Genomic DNA, 26,553 nt, shown 5'->3' on the forward strand with positions numbered 1-26,553 from the left:
CATCCACCCTGTACAAAATTGTATTCCTGAAGCTTTAGGAGCTAAATCGCAAACTGTCAAGTGGCAGAAACAAGTAAACATTGTTGTCGGAAACGGAGTGATCTTATGGCTGTCCCTGATTCTAAGAAATGTTATCGTCGACTGCTTGCTGGGTATACAGTTTTGTAGGGAGAAGGGTGTAAAATTAGATTATTCTTTGGGTAAGTGCTATTTACGCATGAAGGGCAAGGATATTGGAGAAGATTTAATACAAATCCCAGTGGAATACGGTAAGTACTACCAGGTAATTAAAGTAAAATTTTTAAAGGCAGAGAGTGTACCTGTTGTTTCTCAATCCACTATGGTGACAATGACAATAACAAAGCATATATACAAGATAAGGCAATGGAATCATCTTAACTGGATTCCCAACAGCAGTTAGATTTAAGAAACACATTTTTGAAATGCTTAGGTGTTTTTGAGAAGAAACCTGGTGTAATAAACACGTAGGTGTACACCAGGACGTGACGCCATGTGATACATTTTGCCGTAAACCATATTCCATGCCATGGATGGAACGAGAGGCTGTTTATCGGCAAATAAGATGAATGCGTCAGTGAAAAGTAATTGAACCATCACGTTCACCATATTGTAGTCCATTATTAGCAGTAAAGATGGCATGCCATTAATAAAACAATAATACCAATCTGCATGCAAGCAGAAAACCTAGAACAGCGATTACAAAAGTTTCATGCAGTATTCTTTTGACTAGCCTATATCGTTACTGTTTCTCCTGCCAAGTCTTATTGTCGAATGAGTCTAGGAAATACACAGCTTTTGTCCATGCTGGCAAAAGTTTAACGTTGTGTTTTACCGTTTGGACTTAACGAAAGTTCTGGTGTATTTATTGTGGCACTAAATACAGTTCTCGGAGCAAATCTCTTAGACAAAGTAAGACTATATGTTGATGACAACTTGAGTGGAACCGCCACATGGGAAGTACACCTTGAATAATTGGACCGTACATTACGTAAATTTTCAAAAGTTGGAGTCACAGTTAACTTGCAGGAATCAATGTTCGGTCGTGAGGAAATAAAATTTTTGAGTCATGCGTCTCCTGCACGAGTACACCTGATCCTGGTACGATAAGTGCAGTAAATTTTCCAGTTCCGAACACAAAACTGCAGCTGAAAGCTTTTCTTGGCATTTGTTTGTTTCTTGTCGTTTTGTTTCTGGACAGTTGCTTAATAGTCAACATTGTTGGCACTGATGTTGGTGTTGTCGTCTTCAGTCCTGAGACTGGTTTGATGCAGCTCTCCATGTTGGCACTATTAAAAAATAATGTCGCATGGCACCGGTCGTGAAATTGTGAAGCAGATTTCGACATAGTAAAGGATACTTTAGGAAATTCTGAAATCCTATGTTGTCCTGATATGAATAGAGATTTTTGCGTTGCCACGGGCGCATTCTTTTAGGGCAGTGTTTTTCAACCTGTGGGTTGCGACCCGCAATTGCAGCATGGCTGTTAACGTAAGTTTCATGACGATCATCTGCTCCAACGGTTTACCAGCTTCCTTGGAATGTTTAGTTGAGAGGTGATACAGAAGCGTTGATGGTTTCATACTCTCATGTAACAATAAATCCCTGCAAATTACACATTGCGGCTTAGTGTTTATTAGAGTAAAACCATACTCCAGATAACTGTTGTCATAAAGTTTATTTTTTTATTTATTTTGATTCGCTTCCGCCACTGCCACTTGTGCCAGACGTGGAGGGCTTCACAGATCTTAGAAACTTGTCCATTTCATGCTCGTTCAGAGCGAAGCACGAAGACTATAATCACGTCCGTACACTGATTGTAGTGACCGAAAACGCGCGACTATGCCCCTGCTGACTCCTTCTCGCCCCCACGCATCTACCGCGGCGAAAGAATATAATTATATCTCTCTCCGCAGATCACTTGATTTCTCAATCAGTATAGTATTAATAGAAAGAAAATTACATACGTTGCCTCTGAAATCGCTGACATACTTTTATTATGGTTCTGGAGGTCGCCAGAATATTTTTACTTCGAAAGTGATCGCGTATTGAAAAAGGTTAAGAAACACTGCTTTTGGGGAATCGGTGCATGTCTATTTTAGATGTTTAAAAAGGACAGAAAGTTTGAACTTAACATGATTAGTACTGTAGTTCAACGCTTTCCGAGTGTAAGCGTGGATATTATGCTACAGAGTTAGAAGATCTTGTTTAAGAAGTTCAGCTATTATGTTGATGGAAAACACATTAAATATTTTGCGACCTCCACCCTCTGAGCTTTTTACTAACCTATAAACTACTGCAACCCAGCCCTTACCTCGCGAGGAGACTTTTCTATAACGTATACCACGAGATGGGGTCTCTGGGATCCCTACATTTAAACCGATATGTAATGCAAAAATAATTTGAAATTTTTAATTTTTGCTATATAACATTTATTCTTACAATTATTTAAGTGTTGTTTAAAGGCCTCTAGTTTATTTTATTGCACTAAACAAAGACTGCAGAGTTTTATTATTTATCACACAGAGGCACATAATTTTGTGTGGTTCTTCTAAATAGTACACATAAATAGACTCTTAGAGTATTCATTACATTCTGTAAATTATACAACCATTGTAACACATAAATTTAAAAAAAAAACTAAATTCCAGGGTTTAAATTTGCGCATAAAATTTCCACCCGACAGGTACGTAAAGAGAGTCTGTCAAATTGACATTCATTGCCAGGAACTACATTTTTATCACCACTCAGAAGACATTCGATTTTAACAGTATTTAAGTACTTCATTAAAGAAACAGACAGATCCCTATCACAACGTTCCAGAAGTTCTTCCTCTGAATGATATTCTTGTTCGATAGCAGAACTGTATATGTAAATGTCGTGTGACTATGACCTCCCGTCGGGTAGACCGTTCGCCAGGTGCAAGTCTTTCGATTTGATGCCGCTTCGGCTACTTGCGCGTCGATGGGGATGAAATGATGATGGTTAGGACAACACAACACCCAGAGAAAATCTCCGACTCAGCCGGGAATCGAACCCTGGTCCTTAGGATTGACATTCTGTCGCGCTGACCACCCAGCTACCGGGGGGCGGACAGCAAGACTGTGATCACTGACTAATGTAAAATCGTCGCCTTTTTCGTTTACTTCTTGATCTATATTACTAACAGCTTCCTCATACCGACTAACCATTTCATCAAACTCGGGAAAGTTGAAAATGACACATTTGTGCCAACACATTTTGAGCTATACGGTACTGTAATGAAGAAAACAGGTTCGTAGTTCACGAGGCGCGGCGCAGGAGACTCAACACTTATCAATAGCACATGTCAACAACGAACACAGAAGGCGATAACGCATCCGACAACAAAACATCGTAGGCTTGGCAATTTAAGGAGGGTAGGGGGAGTATAGAAGCATTCCACCACAACTGGCTTTGGAGAGCGAGTTCGAAAATTTTCGCGCGGTCTGAGAGTCCACAATTCGTAAGTTAAGGGCTAGGATTACCATGTTGACAGTTTTTCTACAGGAATCAGACTTCGAGGTAAGAACAATGTTGATGAAGCTTTGTCGTGTCTAACGCAAGGACTGACTGACCCTTCAAATTTAACAGAACAAATAACTGATTACAGAGTTTTGTTAATGAAAGACACACATTACAAACAATACTATGTAATTATGAATAACAGCATGATTACATTGCAAGATGCAAATCCGAGGTGGTGTAAAATAAAAACTCTCTTTACATGAAACCCACCTGTGGAAATTTTACAGCATCCAAAATACCAAGGTTTCTGGTGACAACACAGACAGAGAGGTTTGTGTGTGTGTGTGTGTGTGTGTGTGTGTGTGTGTGTGTGTGAGTGGAGTGTGTGGTGTATGCATTCCTGATATTTTTAAAGAAACCTTGGTTTGGCATATTGATTATGTTTGGGGTGATAACGGTATCACAAAATGTTGAATGAAACTGAATTTATATTGCTACTTTAATGTAAAGTAGACGATTTCGGATGCGATTTAAGTAGTACTGTTTCTCCAGCTCAGTATTTCTGAGTATGCCGAAACTGGTTGCATATATGAAGTTCATAAAATAAATTTCTACAATACATATGTAAGTAGGCTGTTTAGGTGTTCTTATTGGTAACGCCACGTAGCGCTCTGTGTGAGAATCACTGGCTGTGCTGTGTGCAGTCTGTGGCTAGTTTGCATTGTTGTCTGCCATTGTAGTGTTGGGCAGCGGCAGCTGGATGTGAACAGCGCGTAGAGTTGCGCAGTTGGAGGCAGTGTTGCCAATTTAGCGACTTTGTCGCTAGAAATGGCGACTTTTGCCTTCGTCTTGGCGACAAAAAAAACTTTTTAGCGACAAAAATTATTTAGCAACTTATGTGGCGACTTTTGTAGTACTGACGACTTTTGAAGTACAAATCAAAACTATTTTGGGCCAGTATTTTTATTAACAAAACTAAGATTTTAGCTGTAGAATGGGTCCTACCACTGACTCTGTTCTAGATTTACTAAGCTAAATTAAGTTCTTAGCAGATCATGTAGCATTGTTCAGCATTTAGTAAATCTGAATGTGGGAATTGCCTACAGAGTAAGAAAACCATGACTATAGAACAATTCATTATTCATTACCCACTAGCCTGTTATCGTCGATAGCGTATCGATCTATAATTCTTCAACAAAAACGTACGTAATATTAAGTATAATAAAATACATTTCTGTCCAGCAACCTCTAATTTTTCGAAATGTTAACTCGTAGTCAAATTATTACCACATGCACAGTGGTAACGCAAGAACAATTCGGTGGGGGTATCTCAGACATTATTACGTTTTAAACAATGAACAATAGGACTGATATCGAGTTACCGAGTGAGTAGATTGTTTCATGACCTCTAGTTCACCTGAGATTTAATGTATTTTCAGTGAGTATAAATTGGTGAAACTTATGTTGTGGTGGCTTACATAATGGATTTACCGCGGAAGAAGAAGCAGTACGCTCAAAAATATTGGGATGTGTGGGAAGCAGAACCTGAATTCAGTGGGTAGCTGAAACCAGTCATTGGAGACTTATCCAAGGCAAGATGTCAAGTATGTGCAACAGAGTTTTATGCTAAATTGTGTGATATTAGAAAGCATTCGAAAACTATTAAGCATAAAAAAAAATTGATTTTAAAAAAAACACAAACCACCTTACCTGTGAAAATTCTTCCGAAAACTGCAGTTAGAATAGTAAGCAGAGCGGAAGGCGGCCTTTCTTTATTTATTGCTGAACATCGTTCTATTGTAGCTGTAGATCATTTAGGAATACTGTGCAAGAAGGTGTTTTCCGGTAATGAGGGCGCTAGAAACATGCATTACATCGTACAAAGTGCACTCACATTATAACTGAAGTTTTGGCTCCATATTTTACACAACCATTGGTTGAGAATATGGGTAACCAAAAATACAGTGTACCAATAAATGAATCCACAGATGTATCAATATTTAAAATGCTAGGTATCGTTATACAGAACTATAGGGTAAACAACCAAACCATTAGATCAACATTTCTCAAACTCGCTGTAGTACAAACTACAGATGCAAGAAATCTGGCTGCTGTTCTTGTGAATTCTTTGAAAGATCTCAAACTTCCAATCGCTAATATGGTAGGAATTGGCACAGATAATGCTTCTGCAATGGATGGAATAAGCAATGGGCTTTTCGAATAACTCAAGAGAGAATATGGTTTGAAGCATTTGGTATTGATCCGTTGCATTTGTCACTCTCTTCAGCTTGCAGTTTTGCACGCCTCAGTGAATACCATACCTACAAACATAGAGTTTCTTGTACGGGAAATCTACAATTGGTTCTCCATTTCACCCAAAAGACAGGAGGATTATAAAAAGGTTTATGAGACAATAAATTGTGGAAAACAACCACTAAAAATTTTGAAGGTCTGTGCAACACGTTGGCTTTCAAGTGAACCAGCAATACGAAGAATTCTGGAGCAGTGGAAAGAACTAAAGCTACATTTTTCACTTGCCATGGTTCAAGACAATTGTTACACTGCTGATCTTTTGTACAAGATGTATTGTGAGGACTCAAATCATCTTTACATGTTTTACCTTAAACATGCTTTAAAAGACGTACAAATAACAACAAAAGCTTTTGAAGGAGAAGGACAATGACCCCACTAAATTACTAGTTACACTTGTATTTCTCATGCACTCGGACAAAACATAGTTTTTCCAACTGTTGATTTGTTGCCGGCCGCGGTGGTCTAGCGGTTCTAGGCGCTCAGTCCGGAACGGCGCGACTGCTACGGTCGCAGGTTCGAATCCTGCCTCGGGCATGGATGTGTGTCATGTCCTTAGGTTAGTTAGGTTTAAGTAGTTCTAAGTTCTAGGGGACTGATGACCACAGATGTTAAGTCCCATAGTGCTTAGAACCCTTTGAACCCCCCTTTTGATTTGTTGATAACACCAGTTCCAAGCAAATGTATGTACGCAAATCCGAACCTTGGCTTTATGTTTAAACAGAAATTCTCTGAAGAAAATAAAGTTTATTTGAAGAAGAGATGCATTGAGTTTAGTCTGAAACTCATAAAAGAAATTCAACAAAGACTGCCAAGTAACGTTACGATCCTGAAAAAAATGTCAATGCTGAATGTTGAAGAAACACTAAAAGTGAATAAAAATAATGCTGTAGCTGATGTAGCCAAAGAATTGGGTTTTAGTGGCGATTTCATAGACGGTATGCTGCAAGAATGGCATAATATCAACTTCATTAGGTGGAATAACACTACTAACACTGTTCGATTTTGGAGTGAGGTTTTGCAGTATAAAAATGCTGCAGGGGAGAATCCTTTTTCTTTGATTTCACAGCTAGCAATGACTGTTTTATGCCTACCGCACTCAAATGCAGAAGTGGAATGAATATTCAGTTCTATGAACATTATAAAAACTAAACAACGTAACAGATCATCGTTAAAGACAATTAATGCTTTGATCATATTGAGAGACCAGCTGAAGAAACAAAATAAAGATTGTGCCTCTTTTGACATACCGTCAGACGTATTGGAGCTTATTGGAATGAACAAAAGTTACTCCTTTGCGACCAAACCAGTCGAACTGCAACATCATCTTTCGAGCGACGTTCAACCCTCTACATCAAATACAGTTCTGTCAGAGCATGAAACAGAAGAGTTATTCGATCTTCTGAGTGACGACGATGAATATCTCTCATACCGGTATGTATATATTTTGTAACCTAATTTGCGTTCTTGCTTTCTTTTGTTACAAATGTAGTTGTATATTTCTAGTATATTTGACTACTATGATTGAAAAAACAATTTATGTGTTGCGTCAATTATGATAACATGTATAATTAAACATTAGCATATTTTATATGTATCTTGTTGCAAGCGATGCGTCATTTAATTAAGACAATATAGCAATTATGTATGAGAAAATTTTTATTAATATTTTATTAACTCCCCCCCCCCCCCTAACTGGCTTATTGCACCATTCACAGCACGAAGTTTTCAGTACACCCCTAGTAAAATCAGTTTTAGCGACTTTCTAGCGACTTTTGATATTGAATCTAGTGACTCGGGTTTTTTAGAGTTGGCAACACTGGTTGGAGGTGAGCCGCCAGCAGTGGTGGATGTGGAGAGAGAAATGGCGGAGTTTTGATATTTGTAAGAATGGATGTTATGAACTCCTATATATATTACGACTTTTGATGATATTAAGGTAAATACATTGTTTGTTCTCTATTAATATCTTTCATTTGCTAACTATCCCTATCAGTAGTTAGTGCCTTCCGTAGTTTGAATCTTTTATTTAGCTGGCAGTAGTGGTGCTCACTGTATTGCAGTTCGAGTAACCAAGATTTTTGTGAGGTAAGTGATTTGTGAAACGTATAGGTTAATGTTAGTCAGGGCCATTCGTTTGTAGGGATTTTTGAAAGTCAGATTGCGTTGCGCTAAAAATATTGTGTGTCAGTTTAAGCACAGTCATGTATAAATTGTTCAAATGGGACGTTTCACATACGGCTGTTGGTAAATTATTGTATCAAAAAAATCGCCTCCGTTTTAATGATTGCCCCTCCAATTTAGTTGCTCTGAATGACCTTTTTTTTTTTTTTTTTTTCAAAATATGGCAAGCTGTATGCTACACGATCGGCGGTAGCGTCCACTTTCATCAGGAGAATCCTCAAACATTACATACCAACAGTTGGCAAGACTGTCACGTTCTCACAGATGGTGCGTCGAATTTTGCGTGCAAGAGATGGAATGACTTTTTACAAGACAATAACAGTACTAAGCGCATTTTGATATCCCGGCACCATTCGCTTTAATGTATTGCCAGAGAATTTAGTCGCTTCATAGAGCTTATGCTAGCACACAACACACAAGACGGATGGAATTTATTGAACCGTTTGAAAATATTGTAAATAATTTACCTGTTTAAACAACAACACACACACACACCTGCAGAATTACGTAATAACCATAAGGCAACTAACGAGTGGATAAATCCCCATTGCCACGTCTTCCTAAAGAAGAACCCGTACTGGAGGGAAAGGTAAGGAACGCACTTGTCGCACTCACTGATGAAGCCAGCATCAGAATAAATACATACTGCAGTAGGTTAGGCCATGTTCAGAAATGTTGAGTTCGAGAAACAGTACTACTTAAATCGGATCCGAAATCGTCTACTTTAGATTTAAAAAATAGCAAATGACAATAACCCTATCGAATAGTCAGCACACCACAACCATGTAGTTATCTGTTCGCTTTTTCAAAATCTGATCAAATTAAAAGACTTTATTGTCACCAAGATCTGAAAAGATACGTGCATGTTTAACGGTACCGATCTTTTTCTCTGATCTGAGAAATCATTACATGTACTAACGGTTTTTTTGTTTCTTTTGCAAATGACATATGCGAAACTTGAAGTAACCAAAGAACGCAGCCTATGCTTTTATAGTGTGAATTTTAGATTAATCACATATGTGTAAGAAAAGTACGAAAGAACAGATCACTACCTAAGATAATCCTGCTGTAAAATGTGAAGATTTTGTTCACTAGCTTTTGTAAATTATTAAGTCTGAACATAACAGTTTTATCTATGAACGGTAAATTTTCTCAAGATACAGCTTTTCTTCTTAATTAAAACGAACTTCGGGGTTATATAAAAATATAAAATGTTTAAAAAAATACCGTGGAATAACTCTTTATTGTGAACGCTAAAACATTTTTCCTTTTGACACAACACATCCTCCAAAAGGAAAAATAAGAAATCAGTCAAATAAACAAATAAAGAGTTACTGTTACCATACTGAACGCCAGTCTCTGCACGCAGTAAATTAAATCAAACTCTCTCAAAAGGCTTTGTCAGAACATCGGTTAACTCATTATTTCCATATATATGTTCCTACATAGTTACACCATTCAGAAATCTTTCACGAACACAGAAGTGTTGGACCTTATACGCTTTGACTGACGATGATATTCAGAGTTTTTTGCCAATTTTAATGCCCTAGTATCGTCAATATCAAATGTTGGAGGTTGTCCTGCATTTCAACTACTACACTTAATAAATGACATAACCAAATTAATTCTTTGGATCCTTATCTCGCTGAAATAATTTCTGCTTCAGTTCACCCATCTTTTGTAACTGACCTGTCCATGACATTGCTCCAACAGAGTACTTTGCCACAATGCCGGTTTTTGAATGTCTTGTCCGCTTGTTTCCAGTAAAATCAGCATCACCGTAGATTCTCAAATTTTTTCTCTGCACAAATAATACCGTAATTAAATGTACATTTCTGATACTGGAATATGCGTCTCACTCGATTCCAGTCCTCTGTAGTTGGTTTTTCCACAGCTCGAGCAGCTTTATTCATTGCGAAGGTTATGTCTGGACGAGATGCGTAAGACATCGAATTGCCTCGCGACAGGAGACAGAGAAAGAAACTGCTTCATCTTGATCATTTTCCTCATATCCAATGGGAGCTGAAACCATGTTGAATTCTACCATTAGAAACCTTTTCAATATTTGTTTATGAGTATTTTCCTTGATTTACCGTAATGGTTCCATTGACATTTTGCTATATTTTTATGCCACGGAAATTTACAAGTCCTCTCTGTTATATCAAATTCACGTTGGAAAGTGTTCAGAAAACCTTAATTTCTTCTTTGTCATTACCAACAGTTAGACCACCATGAACGTGAATTGATACATAAAGTTTTTTTAATTGTATTTAAGATAAAACAAACAAGGATCTTAGTACGAAAGCTTTCACGACCGGATGACATATCTTCCGGTAAACCTTCCGGGATGTAAGATCGTGGTCCATGAAACTCTTCAACTCCTAACGTTTCGTCCAGAGCTGCGCTGGACATCTTCAGAGGGGTGTTTCTCCTCCGCTGAGTCCTGCCGACTGACGGGTCGGACGTCTGAGAGCGACTTATATATCGTAGAAAGTGGGCGTGACCGGAGTTACAAGGATCTGCAGCACTGTTTTGAAAACTCGCCTTACTCATGAGTGAAATAAAACGTTTGTTCCAGCAGGGTGGTACTCATTTAAGTCCACAGAGACTCCGTTTCAAGAGACACTTTATATGCATTATCTTCACAGCCTTCTGGTTGTTCCACCTATACATTTTTCCTGGAAGTATTCCGTTCAAAAAAGCCGTCTTCTCATCAAATTGTTTCAAACTATCTTCTTTGAAGCAGCTAACGCTAGAAAAACACGAATGGTGTCATAACTTGCAGCAGGATTAGAGACGTCTTCATAATCAATTTCTGATTGCTGAATATACTCTTTAGCAACGAATCTGACTTCGAAGAGAGTGCTTCCGTCAGATGCAACTTTTCGACGTAGAACCCAGAGATTGTCAATACTTTGGAATTAGAGAGGGCCTGCCGCGGTGGCGGAGCTGTTCTAGGCGCTTCAGTCCGGAACCGCGCGACTGCTACGGTCGCAGGTTCGAATCCTGGCTCGGGCATGGATGTGTGTGATGTCCTTAGATTAGTTAGGTTTAAGTAGTTCTAAGTTCTAGGGGACTGATGACCTCAGATGTTAAGCCCCATAGAGCTCAGAGCCATTTGAACCAGTTAGAGAGGCATTCAACTAACACCAACGTATTTTTTCTCTTGAGCCTTCTATTTCTTCATTAATAGTTTGTATACATTTTTCCTTTTCATTTGAGTGCAGTAAGTCAGCAAAACAGTTTGGATCTTTATGTTGATCAGCAATAACTTTTACTGGTGTCAAGAAATGGCCACTGTCTATTCATGATGGTATTCTTCATTGTCTTCTGCTCTCCAGTTTTATCTTCATCAGAAAATTCGCTGGCTTTCAGGAATTCTGTTGATTCTGCATTATTTGACTTCCTCCGCGAACAGACTGTCAATAAATTTCAAATTTAATATGATCAGTACGGAAATTACAAACAGCTTCTGGCTTAAATTTTACATCATGACTCATGACCTTTTTTTTTTATGGAATCTAGTCTCTAAATCGACATACCCTACAAGTTGACAAAAAAACAACCTTGTTATCAAACTTCGAAAGAAACTGTTTGTTTATATGAACTCTGTACTTGTTCCAAAAATTCTGAGGTGATCAAGTTTTCCTACTGGTCGACAGTGTCACAGTTCATAAGGAACTATGTCTGGATTTTCGTAACACGTTACACTATCCGGGCACTTCTTGTGTTGTGTGATTAAAAGAAACTTGCGTTCCTTGAGCAGATCTTCTAGGATATTCTAGAATCTCTTGAGATATCTTTCGATTTATTACAGTATTTATAAATTTTCCCGATAGCTGAGTGGTTAGCTTGACGGATTGCCGTCCTACGGGCTCGATTCCTGGCTGGGTCGGAGGTTATCTCCCCTCAGGGACTGGGTGTTGTGTTGTCTTCATCATCATTTCATCCCCATCCGGCGCACAGGTCGCCTAATGTGGCGTCGAATGTAATAAGACCTGCACCAAGGCGGCAGGACCTGCCCCGCAAGCCCCCCCCCCCCCCCCCCCCCTCGAGCAATGGCGCCAAACCGCTAATTTTATTTCAACTTTCATTTTGTATTAGAAACCCTTTGTATTTCAAAACATTTATTTCAGCGCAACCGTCTTGAGTTGTGCAAAATCAGCACAGATTCTGTCGTACAATTGTTTCTGCTCCTATGTGGAAGATCTGACGGCTACCTAAATAACTTTTTGGCCGAGTCGTGACGTCCAGGGACAGTACGGACAAGAAACTCATCTCCTGGATGCCATTCCCCCAAATGGAACTGTCCACCAACTTTTGTCGCCTCTTTCATCTTTCTTCCCTGGGCATGTGGTCTACCGTTACACCAATCGGTGGTAAAAATTAGAAAGAAATAAAGAAATGAAAAGATATCCGCTCAAAAGTAAGAAAACAATTTCTACCTTTCTGAGTAAATTTTGTTGGTTTGTGTATGTATATGATAAAATGTACTTATTCTTACGTGAGTTCAAGGGAAAAAAGTAATGGATAGACATTATGTAGTGACTTGTTGAACGGCATTGTCAAATTCATTGTGAAGAATTGTTCCAACGCCATTCACAGGGGTTGTGTAATCCCAAAATTTATTAGTCACAGCTCCCTGATCTCTGATATACAGGGTGTTTCAGAAGTGATCGTCAATATTCAGGGATATGACAGGAATGATAATTCGAAACAAAAAAGTCAAGTAAACATGGGCTCTGCAACGCATTCCTTAAGAGCTACGGGCAATTCTTGATCTGCTATACTGTGCAACAAATCTCTTCTACTGCGAGCTTTATGCTTTCCATATTTTGGAAAGTGGTAGTAAGGAGCAAAACAAGAAAAAATTGTCTAGTAAACAAAGGCTCTAAAATGCATACTTAAGAGCTATGAGCACTTGTTCATCTTCGCTAGTTTGAAACACAACTCTTTTTAATGGACAAGTGCTCATAACTTTTAGGGTACGCATTTTAGACCACATGTTCACTAGGCATTTTTCCTTGTTTTGTTCCATACTACCGCTTCCCAAAATAAGGAAAGCAAAGAGCTTGCGGTAGAAGAAGTTTGTTTAGCAGTATCGAAGATAAATTTCTCTTACCTCTTAAGGTAAACGTTTTAGACCCCATATTTGCTTGCCTTTTTGTTTCGAATGATCAATCTTGTGACATCCCTGAATATTGATCATCACTTCTGAAACACCCGGTTTGTTCTGTGACTATTTACGACACGATATTGTTTTATAACAAACGTTAGTGTCTCATTACTCTCTTGTACTCGCACTCTTCTGTCGTAGCCCTGTCAGTGAACGGATGTAATAAAAGGTGATGGCTTATTATGATTGTTTAACTAGCTTGAATTATATAAATCTGAAGATTTATTTTATTCACTTGTATTATTTAATTTACTCTTTGTCCTTATCTAATATTTTTTAATATTTTTCAGCAAATATTCGTTGCTGGTCGTTTTAATATGATGATGCGATGGATCCGTCGCCATTGTGGGAGCCTTAAGTGCTCATGGCACTTTCCAGAAAACGAAACTGTCTTCGCTTAATTATGTGATAGTGAAGTCCGATGCCGATTTATGAGCGTCATCAATTCTGACACACAAAACTGATAAATGATATTTCCACGGTTACTGATCATCGCCTCAAATATAGGCCCAAGTACAGCGCAGGCTTCGCCGAGTTTCGTCGATCTTCTCATCATTATTTTTCTCTTTGATTTTTATATTCACTCCAACAAATATTGAAAACCCTAAACGGAAAGAGCGATTATAGTAGGGTGACCCAACAACCAGGATAAACGGGATTGCGCCGAATTTTCATGGTAATATACCGTTGCCGAAAAATTGTTTCGGGGCGCCCGAAGGTCCCGGAATTCTGTTTTTAAATATATTTTGTGAAGGTCTACAAGGTTTCAGAGATTTCGCTCAACTAAACGGACTACAACACTTTCAGTTAAAACATTTTACCCTATTTTTCTAACCTCCGTAGTCCCACAGTAATTACAGAGTCAACTTCGATGCACTAAACAATAATATATTTGAGAGCTACTGTCGCTGGAGAGCAATTCTGTTCTGTAACAGTTCCAGGCTTTGCAAATTGAGAAGAGTTACGATAACTGTCCTACTGCCGCACGACTAAGCACGGATATTTTCAGAATAGTGTACTAGCTGTGTCCGACGAGCTGTACCGGTGGCATCTCGTATTAGTCATATTGTTGCCAGTGAGTTACAAAACGCAATGCCGAAACGTGAATGCAAATCCAGGGGCGGTTAATAGCATTACGTTTGATGATTCTTTCATTGCGAAAAAAGTTTAGTAGAGCAGGAACTAAGGTATCAGCCTTAGTAAGTGGAGTTATTGCTCCACAGAGCTTAAAGGAAAGCCCTGAGTACATCAAGATGCGGGATATCCCCTGATCGTAGCAATCATAAAGCCGCTAAAATATTTCCGTTTGTTGTTCAACTTTTAGATATTAACGAAGGAATTCAGTCCAAACTTTTGAAGGTGAGTTCCCTAGCTAATGAAAACATCTGATGAAATTTCAATATTTTGTATTAGTACTGCCGAAATGTTTGATCTCGAAAAAAAAATGAATGTGTGACATTTTGTGAAGACTGTACGAACACCAACTTTGATGGTTTAAAAATAGAAGGCAAATGTAGAGTTTTTACCAAATTAAAGAGAACATTGCATGAAATCTTTTTAAGGGATGGATTATCCTGCACATGTTTTACACAATGGCGTACAGACCTCTGTAATACTTTAAGCTGTGATCTTGAAACTATCATTGTAAAGGTATTCTCGTTCATTTCTACGTACACAGTTAGAACAGAGAGGGTTAAAGAGTTTTGCGATTGCGTAGCGACTAAATATATGGATGGAATGTTTTACTCGAAAATCCACTGGTTATCACTTTTTTCAGCAGCTGAACAAGTCGTCAGGCTTTTTGAGGCATTAAAAGATTTTCTTCCTAAAAGAGGACAAAGCGTCCAAAACATTGGCATAGTTTTTCAGCGATCTTTTAAGAGAAGCCTACGTAAGGTTCATTCATATCAAGCTTAGCACTTTGCGGCTTGGGATGAAGGAAATGTGAGGGAAGCACGAAAAGTGTAATAGTGGTAAAGATGTCTCGAAAAATACCCTTGAACTTTTGCTAAGAGAAAAGAGCAGAAGTTTATTCCATTTAATGTTAAATCTGTTCTTAAAAATAGCAGAAGTAACCCATTCACCAGAAAAGGACTTTAAAGAAGAAGTTAGCGAATTGTATGATACTTGCATGGAATATCTGAGTAGTTGGACCACCTCATATCGACCATTATTGTCCGTGTTTGGTTGGATGTTATTGAAGGGAGCGCCAAAATGGGAAAGTGTTAAAGAGATAGTTTCTTATTTGAAGAGGAAAAATTGAAATCGATGACCCCACCCTCTTTGATCAGTTATAGATAATAACAAAATTTCGCTGAAAATCTTTACAAGTAGAATAATGTAGACGAAGCACCATTGCAGTGTGATGAAAAGTGAGTCAGTTTTTTTTGTGACTGTCTTCAGCAATACTCTTGAGATAGTAATAAGTGCAACGTATTTGTTTGCAACATCAGTCCGTAATGCCAACGTAGAAAGAATTTTTCGTTCATGAATATCCAGTAGACTCATGCAAGGAACAGACTGGAGGAGGACTCTCTTGAACCAATCCAACAGATCCTGTACAACTGAAAAAATCGAGTGTGTAGAATTTTCCAGTGGGTCTAAAAGAATAAAGACATGATCAAGAAGTCATTTTTGAGAACATCTCTCGTGAAGAAACAGAGTTCTGACTAAAAGTACTTTAAAAATGGACTGTAAACAGTCTCGACCGCAAAACATTTGTTTGGATGGCAATACTGACGTTCGTGGAGTCACACAAGTCTGCTCCGTTCACCGCCACCGCCTATCATCATCGTATGGGGGTCTGAGGATGGTCAAATACTGACCTAAACGGATCACCATTGAAATAAATGTTTTTGCGGTCGAGAATGTTTATAATCTATTTCCAAAATTATCAAGAAGTCTTGAAACAGTGAAAGATACTTTTTTCTCCAAGAGCAGTCAATGCCGTCTACCAGCCCTCAGTGATACTTAAAGCTTATTTTAATTTTCTTATATTAAAAATTTCATGGCTTTCATATTTTGAAAAATCATAATACATTTTTAATAGTGTATATTAAACATCATCCATTAAACAGATATTACAGAAATAAATAGAGAAAACTTGTGTTTATCTTTTTCATCGATAGTAAATAGGCTGTCATAAGGTTAACGAAATGTTTTAACAAAATATTAATATTAATAATTAAAGGAACTTGCGTACATTTGGTGGGGGGAGGAGGCATTTGATTCTGGCTCATTGTGTTCCCGTTTTCTCCGAAAATGGTTTGGATGCCCTAATCTAGTGACTTTTAAATATTTATCCAGTGTCCATATCAACAATGTTCAACATTTTAAATCTCATAAAATGGGAGCCTATCTCTTGTGTGACTACATGCCACGTCTTCGGTTTACGTCATAAGAGACAAGGAAATTGGATAGGACAGGAATGGGGCATTAATTCGACCACGGCATTGTCAACGGAACCTCTCCGGCATTAATGAATGTAAAATGAGTGAGAGAAAAGACGGAGCATCTAAATCTGAAAAGCAAGATATGGATTTGATGCCCCTTCTTCCGATTGCGAATCTAGTGACTTAACTAGTGTGTCATTTCGTTAGGTTTCAGTCTTCCGTTCTCTGATAAGAACTAATTTAGTCACACATACACCGTGTTCCGCAGTCGCTCGAGAGTGGTCAGGTCTGTGAAACGGCCCAGGAATAACAGCAGTAAACAGCAGTTGCCACAAATTGGGTATGGTTGCTGTAGCAGTACCCATTATTATCACCTTATTAATGTAAATCGGTTTGTGTTAGCGATAAAAGATGCCGTTTGGGTTGTTTATGTCCTGAAATGATTGTGAACAGCATTCACTATTAATCTACACGGTATATCATTGCTCGGAAGCCTTTCTAAAGTTTTCTCTTTGGTCTTTTTATAGTTATGAACATCTTAGCATAATGTTTTTAACAGATTTCCGCAGAGTGTCTACGAATAAATTTACAATTAAGGTTATTAAAGGATGCTATACAGGGTAAAAATTCAAGAGACCTTTAATGGCCGACTTCCGTTTATTACGCTGTGCTATTTAAAATTGTTGTAAATGTTGTACTATACAATATGCAGTCTGATGCAAGATAATATGGTATATATCGGATGTTTCAGAAGTGATGGTCAATATTCAAGGAAATGACAGGAATGATAATTCGAAACGTGGGCTCTAAAACGTATACCCTATAAGCTATGAGCAAGTCTTGATCTTAGAAACTTTGAAGAAAATCTCTTCTACTGCAAGCTCTTTGCTTTCCGTATTTTGGGAAGTAATAGTATGGACCAAATCACGAGAAAAATTTCCAGTAAACATGTGCTCTAAAATACATACCTAAAAAGTTACGAGCATTCGTTCATTAGAAGAGTTGTGTTTCAAAATATCGAAGATGAACAAGTGCTCGTAGAACTTAAGGAATGCATTTTAGAGCACATCTTTATTGCTTATCTTTTTCTTGTTTTGGTCCATACTACCACTTCTAAAAATACGGAAAGCAAGGGGCTTGCAGTAGAAGAAATTTGTTTCTCAATATCAAAAATAGCTCATAGCTTTTAAGGTATGCGTTTTGTAGTCCATGTTTATTTGACTTTTTGTTTCGAATGATCATTCCTCTCATATCCCTGAATATTGACCTTCACTTCTGGAACACCCTGTATAATGTAATGTGCGTTAAATCTAATAATTGATTGTATACAACACCTGACATAAATGAAGCATTGTACTACATCAAAATAGTCACCTAGTTTATAGGATTCCGTAAACATTTTACTAGCGTATTTAGCTGTACTTCAGTTAGTGAGTTACTAAGTTATTGGAAACATGACCTTAGCGTTCAGTAGATCAGAAACTGTGGAAGCATGCTGCATTACTGTACGGTGAAGACAGTTGCGTTCATTGCACAAAAGCGTGTAATCAGAATAATTGCTGGAGCTCATCCAAGATCATCCTGCAGAGACTTATTTAAAGAGCTAGAAATCTTCACCGTAGCCTCACAATATATGTATTCACTTATGAAATTTGTTATTAACAATCCGAACGAATTTAAAAGTAATAGCAGTGTTCATGGCTACAACACTAGGAGAAAGGATGACCTTCATTACTCAAGGTTAAATCTAACTTTGGCTCAGAAGGGGGTAAATTATGCTGCCACAAAAGTCTTTGGTCACTTACCTAATAGCATCAAAAGTCTGACAGATAGCCATATAGCATTTAAAAGGAAATTTAAAGAATTTCTTAATGGCAACTCCTTCTACTCATTAGATGAATTTTTGGATATAGAAAGTGGGTAATTTCCCAACCTCCACAAAAAAAAAAAAAAAAAAAAAAAAAATTGTTTGTCATGTAATATTTTGTCTAATGTAATATCTTGTATAGACACCTTTTATTAACCTGACACGTTCCACATCATTACTTAGTGTCTTATTCATGGTCTATAGAACAAGTACTAACCTAATCTAATCTAATCTAACTTCGACGATAGCCATTACACGAGGGGAAAAACGTGCTCAAAATGGAATAACTCTACTGTATTTCAAACTTCCAAAAATAAGTTACATCGATATTTATTAAAACACTGATCTGTCTGTTGACTGAAAGGAGGAACAACAGTTCGTCTCCGAAGAAGACTGGTAAAAAAAAAAAAAAAAAAATATTGAACGATATATGGGAGAAATCTGAATCGCATGAAGATGCAGTATGAGTTCTCGTGCCATTTTTTTAACCCACATGAGAATATCACAGTAACATTTCACACCGAGTCGAGACACGTGCACATTTCAGTATCCGGTTTCCACTGAGGATATTGGGGCATCAAGTAGAGCCGCTGTCACTGGACGAACCGGTACGAACGCAATGGTATCGTGTAACGGAAGATACCCCCTGCAGCGGATATCGGAGTGACGTGTACAGTGCGAATGTAGATGAAACACTCGTTTCCCGAGAGCGTTGGGTAAGCGTTGCGTGCATTCAAAGACAATCTTAGGACTGCTTTCGCGCAAATGAGCTTTGGAGACGCCGGAAAGTTTGCTCGTATATAAACGGCGCGGTAGGCACTGCGGCGGAGTATTTGCACCATGGAATCGTTGTTTGTGTGGTGGAGGCCGTTACTGGTGCTGCTGTCTATTCAATACGTCCAGGTAAGTGTATACAGGAGTGGTGTCGTGTGTTTTTGTGGGAACGGAATGCGTGAATTGTACTCTGCATGTAATGTGACCATTTCCGATCCCTGTTATACTTAAAAGTTTGTTTTTCTTCAGTAATGTTCAGTGCTCTGCAGTTCTTTGAGATGAAGTAAAACGTGGCCATTTCACGAGTAAATATTGTAAATCGGCTATCCAAAGTGTTTGTTGAAGCCGTACAAAAGTGAGTTTCCCCTTTTGGAAGGCAGTGAACAGGAAGATCGGTAGCAGTAGTAGTTATTTTTTATTTATCTGATCTTACACCATTCCGTTCAACAGTCTGATAAGTTAGATGTATTACAGGAATAATACCGTTACATATACAAAACCTAAACAACGTAGGAGAGGATTAGGCAATGATACGATAGGAAGTTGGCCATGGTCTAATCGATGGAACCATTCCGGGGTCCATCTTATCAACTTAGGGAAGTAAACTTTCCTAGTTCCGATGCAATAAGAATCATCACCTTTTGCTTACGCATGTCTCCTTACAACTATAAATTTCAGTTCAATGTGTGAATAAATATAACGTTAAACGCCTGAAGAAATAGCTATTTGTGCGGCTCCCTTCATACTGCGTGTACCTGGAGCCGATTGTTGTCTGGCGTTCAAACTTAGTCTTAATTGCAGCGGCTCTCGGTATCATTTGTTAGGAGGATGAAGTTTCTTCCATTGAAATTAGGATGGACAATGAATCGGCTTTTTAATGTAAAACTGTGTAACAGGAAAACCTTAAGTTTCAGATTTGAAAGTTTCTTCCTTAGTACCGTAACAAAGAAAATCACGGATTTCTGATGGGAAGTAATGAGACTGAACACTAAATCAAACGGGGCTCGTGAAACCTGTTGGCGCAGCGGTTGCAAGTGCGTCATACTCAGCGGACCGTAAGGCGGGGAGAGTCCAGACGTTGCCGTTATGCGAGAACTAAAATTAATACTTCGTCTGAGAACTGAAATATGTGAGTGTACCTGATGTTAATGCAGAAAGTGGTTCTACGTTATGTAAATACGAACTCGGCAAGCAGCCGCATTGAGAAAACTGTCTTCTGTTTTCATTACATCCATGGATGAAATGCAACACTACTGTAAAATTTTGCATCTAAGGAAGCATATCTTCACGGCCTCGCAGGGAGAATATTCGTGGATTCGGGTGTGAAAATCCGTTCTTGTTATAGGTTTTCGTATTCATTATGGGATTCTGTTTCTGCCACTGCGGACGTAATACCCGTGCTTAAACTTACCATGGTTGAAACAATTAGTGTGCTGGATTTAATCTAATAAGACAGTTTTAGCCGATATTGTAGTGCAAACCTTAGAAGTAGGCCGTATTGCAAGCAATTTCTTTGACAAGCTTTGGCTTCTTAGTATAATTCCAGTTAATGGAAGCACTTCCTTTACTCATTCACTAAAACTGTGACCGTTCAAATTCATATTCGCCCGCATTGATACATAAAGGCTCGTAACTAACTCAAAACTGAGACTTGTTAATAACCAGATCAAACGGTTCTACACTTACGAGGGGAAGGCCCACATTGGGCATACCGGTTCACTACAATCCAAAGACGCGAAGGTATTTTTGAGAAAACCAATCCTAAATTTATGACGCGCAGTCGACTCAGTCGAAGAGATCTTTAGGTAACTGGGCGTTCATCATTTGTGGGATCAGCAAGCGCACAATTTTCCAGAAAATTGATGGAACTATCTACCGCTTTTTGTGTGGACATAAAGTAACCGCAGTTAGAGAAAAGAGCCTCTGTCATAGCGACCAATGCATCTGACTGGGGAGCAGAGAACCTGGATTTCTCAGGTGCGTTCTGTAGTTTTCATTGTCATTTTTTCCGCGTTGAAAGCAGTAGGAATAAGGTAGGCAAATTAGACAAGACTTGGATTGGTAAGGAATTAAAATACTGTCTCATTGTAGGGAAAAACGGTCCGAATAAGGTTGTTACGAAGGCTATCATTTTACGCACGTAAGGAAGAGAAACAAACCCTTGTCGCAGTTTGTAGTACACGTAAAATAACACATTTGCACATGGCGCAATATTCAATCACATCGTGTGGAAAACTGTTGCTTAACATTTTCCTGTGCGTGTAAGAAACTGATTAAATTCGTCCTCGGAATATAATCGTCAATCGTTTAACCGTCAGTATAGTTCAATGTTCACGACACTTCCTTCGTGCGCCTGAAATTTTAAACTTCAGTTTAAAATACGTGACTTGAAGGTTAGAAAACACAAGTTACTGATAACTAGTTATATCTGATACGGGATTCCAGCGGTGGAAAAGCTAATATCATATATAACAGCATGTTTATATATGGTCAACCGACTTGAGCAGAAAAAGTAATACCGCCAAACTGGATGCCTGTTTGCCTGCCTTGTGATGCTTATTTCTATCCCAAAGTTAAAAACTGTATTTCGAAGCTACAAAATTGAAATTTGCTTCTGGAAACCAAGCGGAAATTGCACAACGGCGCGGATGCATTGTTTCACAGCATAATTAATAAAAGAAACTTCCAGCAGAACTTGGTGCCGCGAATATATTTGCTTCGAATGTTCTAGGACACAGATTTGTTAGAGGGGAAAATGGACATGAAACAATGAGAAAGTCATTGTAAAGCGATCAGAATTAAATTTTTATTTACTAATCAAAATTATTTGAGAAATTTGCATATTTTATATTTACTTACTAAATAGACTCTCCTATTCCTCACACAGGTTCTCTGATGTCCAGCCAGACTTTCTTTTTGTTGCCGGTACGCCAGGGGCGGTTTCGCTTAGCGTTTACCTTACGGGTAAATAAGCGGCACTTGTAAAATTACTTTCCTCATTTTGTATGTAGTCTGTGGATCTCATATTCATGAAGAATGCTCAATTTTAAATTCGATAGACTTCGCCAATGTTAAGTTCATTGTGCATCATCAGCGTTATTGGTGACTTTCTCGAAAACGGTGGTTTTGCGCCAAAATATCTTCAATTTTCGGTTGAACACAAGCTACCTACCAAATGACCAGACTCACAAGGAGAGGCCGCCAATTGTGAAATTCAGATTCGATTCATATTGTGCATAATAAAAGCTCATGGCCAGAGGTGTAATGTGGCAAAGCACCAAGATGCACTTCTCAGCCGTTGTCGAGAAAATCGACAGTTAAAAGAAACCGTCGCGGTGAAATACTATAGGCGATTAATAATTTTCTACAGTGTCGTGGCGCAGCGGTAAGAGCTCGGGTTCGTAATCCGAAGGTCGCTGGATCGAATCTCGCGCCATGCATTTTTTATTAGTTTTTTGTTATATATATATATATATATATATATATATATATATATATATATATATATATATATGGCGCGAGATTCGATCCAGCGACCTTCGGATTACGAACCCGAGCTCTTACCGCTGCGCCACGACACTGTAGAAAATTATTAATCGCCTATAGTATTTCACCGCGACGGTTTCTTTTAACTGTCGATTTTCTCGACAACGGCTGAGAAGTGCATCTTGGTGCATATATATATATATATATATATATATATATATATATATATATATATTATAATGTGTGTGTGTATTTAAATTATAAAAAAACAAATACTAAAACAGGGTTGGATAGCGCGAGATTCGATCCGGCGACCCTCGGATTACGAACGCGAGCGCTTACCGCTGCGCCACGACGCTGTAGAGAATTATTAATCGTAGAGAGTATTTCACCGCAACGGTTTCTTTTAACTGCAGATTTTCTCGACAACGGCTGAGAAGTGCATCTTGGTGCTTTGCCACATTACACCTCTGGCCATGACGTTTTATTATGCGCAGTATGAATCGAATCTGAATTTCACAATTGGCGGCCTCCCCTTGTCAGTTAATCGTGTCTGGGGCGTTAACGTTAAGTTTCGTGAACAGCATTGTGCCGCCTGCGGAATGCATTACGGTACGGAAATCCAGTCAGGGATACACAAGAACAATAGCGACGTTTGATTTGTTGAGCGTGAAGGGAGGAAAAGAGGGAATGTAGGAAATTGTTGCACAGTCTAGATGTCGACTAACCTTTTCACTTCAAAACTAAAGAAGAATATCGATCTCTCCCTTTCGCATGGCGCCGGTAGCTCTAGATTATCTGAGCGAAGTATCCTAGCGTTTGTTTAATGTCTGGATCACATCTTCGGCGGTTTGGTTATATATCGGGCAGTAGGTTCTGATTATGCACATAATTGCTGCAGAGAAAATGAGACCCGGAATACATAACAAAATAATGACGTTAGACGAAACGGCGCATACATCGTATAAAGCATAACAAAAATTATTAAAACCAAAAACTCGGTGGACTTCAATGAAGAATTCCACTAGTTTTATTTGCCTGTAGACTATATTTTTTGCAGTAGATGCGTCATGTTCATATCTCCTGTACTGTTACACTAGGAGAAAAATGCACAATGAACTGCAGGAAAGCCGACATTCTGGTGACAAGAAAACATTAATTATAGGAAATCCCATCCTTGATGGCTAGGATACTTAGTGGTGTGCAGAAACTGATTTAGCATGTTTCCAAATTTGCACACTCACATGTCAGTTGGTCTGGGATTCTCTCCAGTCACCCAACAAAATGAATATCAGTAATAGTACAGTTAACTCTTCGCTGGCACGTTTTAGTACCCTTTCCCTACAACAAATATGCGTTAAGTTGCAAAACCAGTGAAGCTACAGGCTTCTATCAAGTTTTGACTGAAGTAAACATTAATGAAGGCTTTCTCATGTGTGCACTTGCGTCATAGTGGGAGGAAACTGGTAGTCGCAGTAGCACTCGCATAAAGCCAAATTAAATCCAAGATGTCAGTAAATTCTAACTTCAGGATATTTTATGGAAAGCCCAATATACATAGTGGGTGATCTCCAAATATATTGCATATAGGTTTACATTATTGTACACACTCGAAGCTGTTTATTATTTTAATAAAGTTGAAACATGTAGTAGAAGTAGAAAATTGAAATCCTTTCAGAAGGATGCTCATTTTATAGCAGTAGAATTTCGTAATTTCCAGTTGTATATTTTATGTAAAAAATATTAAACATGGTAATAGTTTGATTCACACCTGACAAAAGAATGCCATAGGGAAACATGATTTATGGAAATGCGAATTTTAATGTGATCGTGTTACAGTATTAACAAAAATGGATGGAAAGAAAGCTGAGAGAGAGAGAGAGAGAGAGAGAGAGAGAGAGAGAGAGAGAGAGAGAGAGCGCGAGCGCATATTTCTTTGTTAATCTTAGTTTACATTCATAAATAATGTGCAGTTGTGCCACTTACTCCTCTCTGCTACTTATCATAATTTGTGCATAAATTGCAAGCATTAAAAGTAGGTAGGCTAATTGGTGTTCTATAAATTTTTACCAGTCCTCCTTATCTCTGGGTGCACAAGACTCTCACAGCTTAGCCCATTCTTGTTTATGGATATGTCATCAGCTTCTGAATCTGAGCAGTTTCCTTAATTCTTCTTTCCTTAGTAATTTTTCTTGTGTAAGGGTGCAGCTCAAGCCTTCTAATTTATCACTGGCAGCATTGTAAGCTGCCTCATAAAACAGATCAAAGTATGTAAACAGTACTGAGCATCTGAGAGAAATGAGGACTGCTGTGTAAGATACTTGTGAAAGTTTAAAACAGTACTGAATGCAAATTTAGCAATTTTTCTGTATTTCATTAAGTGATGGCTAATGTACATCATATACATGCAACTGGAGTGCAAATAAATTCACATGTCCCATCCTCAATTTCAGTACACTTAATTCTTACTGCAAACTTCAATGTTTTTGAGTCACCAGTCTTCTGACTGGTATGATAAGGCCAGCCACATATTGCTGTCCTGTGCAAACCACCCCAGAGTAACTGTTACAGCCTAGGTCCTTTATTACTTGATGGATGTGTTCCAGTCTGTCTTCCTTTACAATTAACCTGTACAACTCCCTCTAGTACCAAGGAGGTTATTCCCTGGTGCCTTAACACATCCTATCATTCTCTTCCTTCTTGTCAGTCTTCTCCATGTAGTCCTTTCCTCACCAACTCTGGTGAACCTCATTTTTTCCATCTTAAGGATCAAACTTTCAATGTTTGTCTGTAGCAACATATCAAAAATGCTCAGATTCTCTTCTGTTCCAGTTTTCCTACAGTCCATGTTTCACTGCCATGTAATGCTATGCTCCTAACACACATTCTCCCAAGTTTCTACCAAAAATTTATGCCTATATTTGATACCAACAGACTTCTTGGCAAGGAATGCCCTTTTTGTCAGTGCTAGGCAGCTTTTTGTGTCATTCTTGCTCCATACATCATGGGTTACTTTGCTGCCTACGTAACAGAATTTTTGAACTTAGTCTACTTCATGATCACTACTTCTGATGTCAAGTTCCTCTCTGACCTCATTTCTGCTAATTATCATTACTTCCATCTTCCTTAGATCTACTCTCTATCCATACTTTGTGCTCATTACTCTTTCTTTTCAACACATCATAAAGTTCTTATCACCTTTCACTGATAATAGCAATGTCATCAGTGAATGTTATTAGTGATACCCTTCCACCTTGAATTTTAACCCCACTCTTGAACCTTTGTTTTATTTCAATCACTGACTCTTCCCTGTGTAACTGAACAGTAGCAGTGAAAGATTAAATCCCTGTGTTACACTCTTTAATCTTATTCTTGCTCTTCCATTCTTATTGGTCTCACTGTTATTGTACACATTGCTTATTACCCAACTTTCCCTATAGCTTACCCAGATTTTTCTCAGGATTTGTTAAATCCTAGAGCAAATCCTATGAATGCATCATGATTCTTTCCTCGGTCTTGCTTCCATCATTAGCTGAAAAGTTAAAACAGCCTCTTGGGTGCCTTTACCCTTCCTACAGCCAAACAGATCATCTCACAAAGAGTAAATTTTCTTTTCCATTCTTCTCTATATTAATCTTCTGAGCAACTTCGATGCATGAGCTGTTATGCTGATTGTGCAAGAAGTCTCACTCTTATCTCGCCTTGTGTCATTGGAATTAGGTGGATGAAGTTTTTCCAAAAGTCTGATGGTGTTGCAGCTCGTAGGTTCATAATGCCAACTGCAGTTGTCATTTTGTTGCTGCTTTCCCAACAATTGTAAAATTCTGATGGAATGTTACATATTGCTCCCGCCTTATTTC

At 38.4% G+C, this 26,553-nt stretch overlaps 1 protein-coding gene across 1 annotated transcript in view; it reads left to right on the plus strand.

Annotated features, from left to right (window-relative positions):
- The first annotated feature begins 217 nt into the window (after positions 1-217).
- LOC126418776 (phenoloxidase 2-like) overlaps positions 218-26,553 on the plus strand; it is a 147,176-nt gene continuing 120,840 nt past the window's right edge. Inside the window, exon 1 of the mRNA XM_050085702.1 lies at positions 218-283. Within this exon, the coding sequence (XP_049941659.1) occupies positions 218-283 (66 nt within the window). The remainder of the gene's footprint in view (positions 284-26,553) is intronic.

Source organism: Schistocerca serialis, chromosome 9, assembly GCF_023864345.2.
Source record: "Schistocerca serialis cubense isolate TAMUIC-IGC-003099 chromosome 9, iqSchSeri2.2, whole genome shotgun sequence".
NCBI classification, from domain to species: domain Eukaryota; kingdom Metazoa; phylum Arthropoda; class Insecta; order Orthoptera; family Acrididae; genus Schistocerca; species Schistocerca serialis.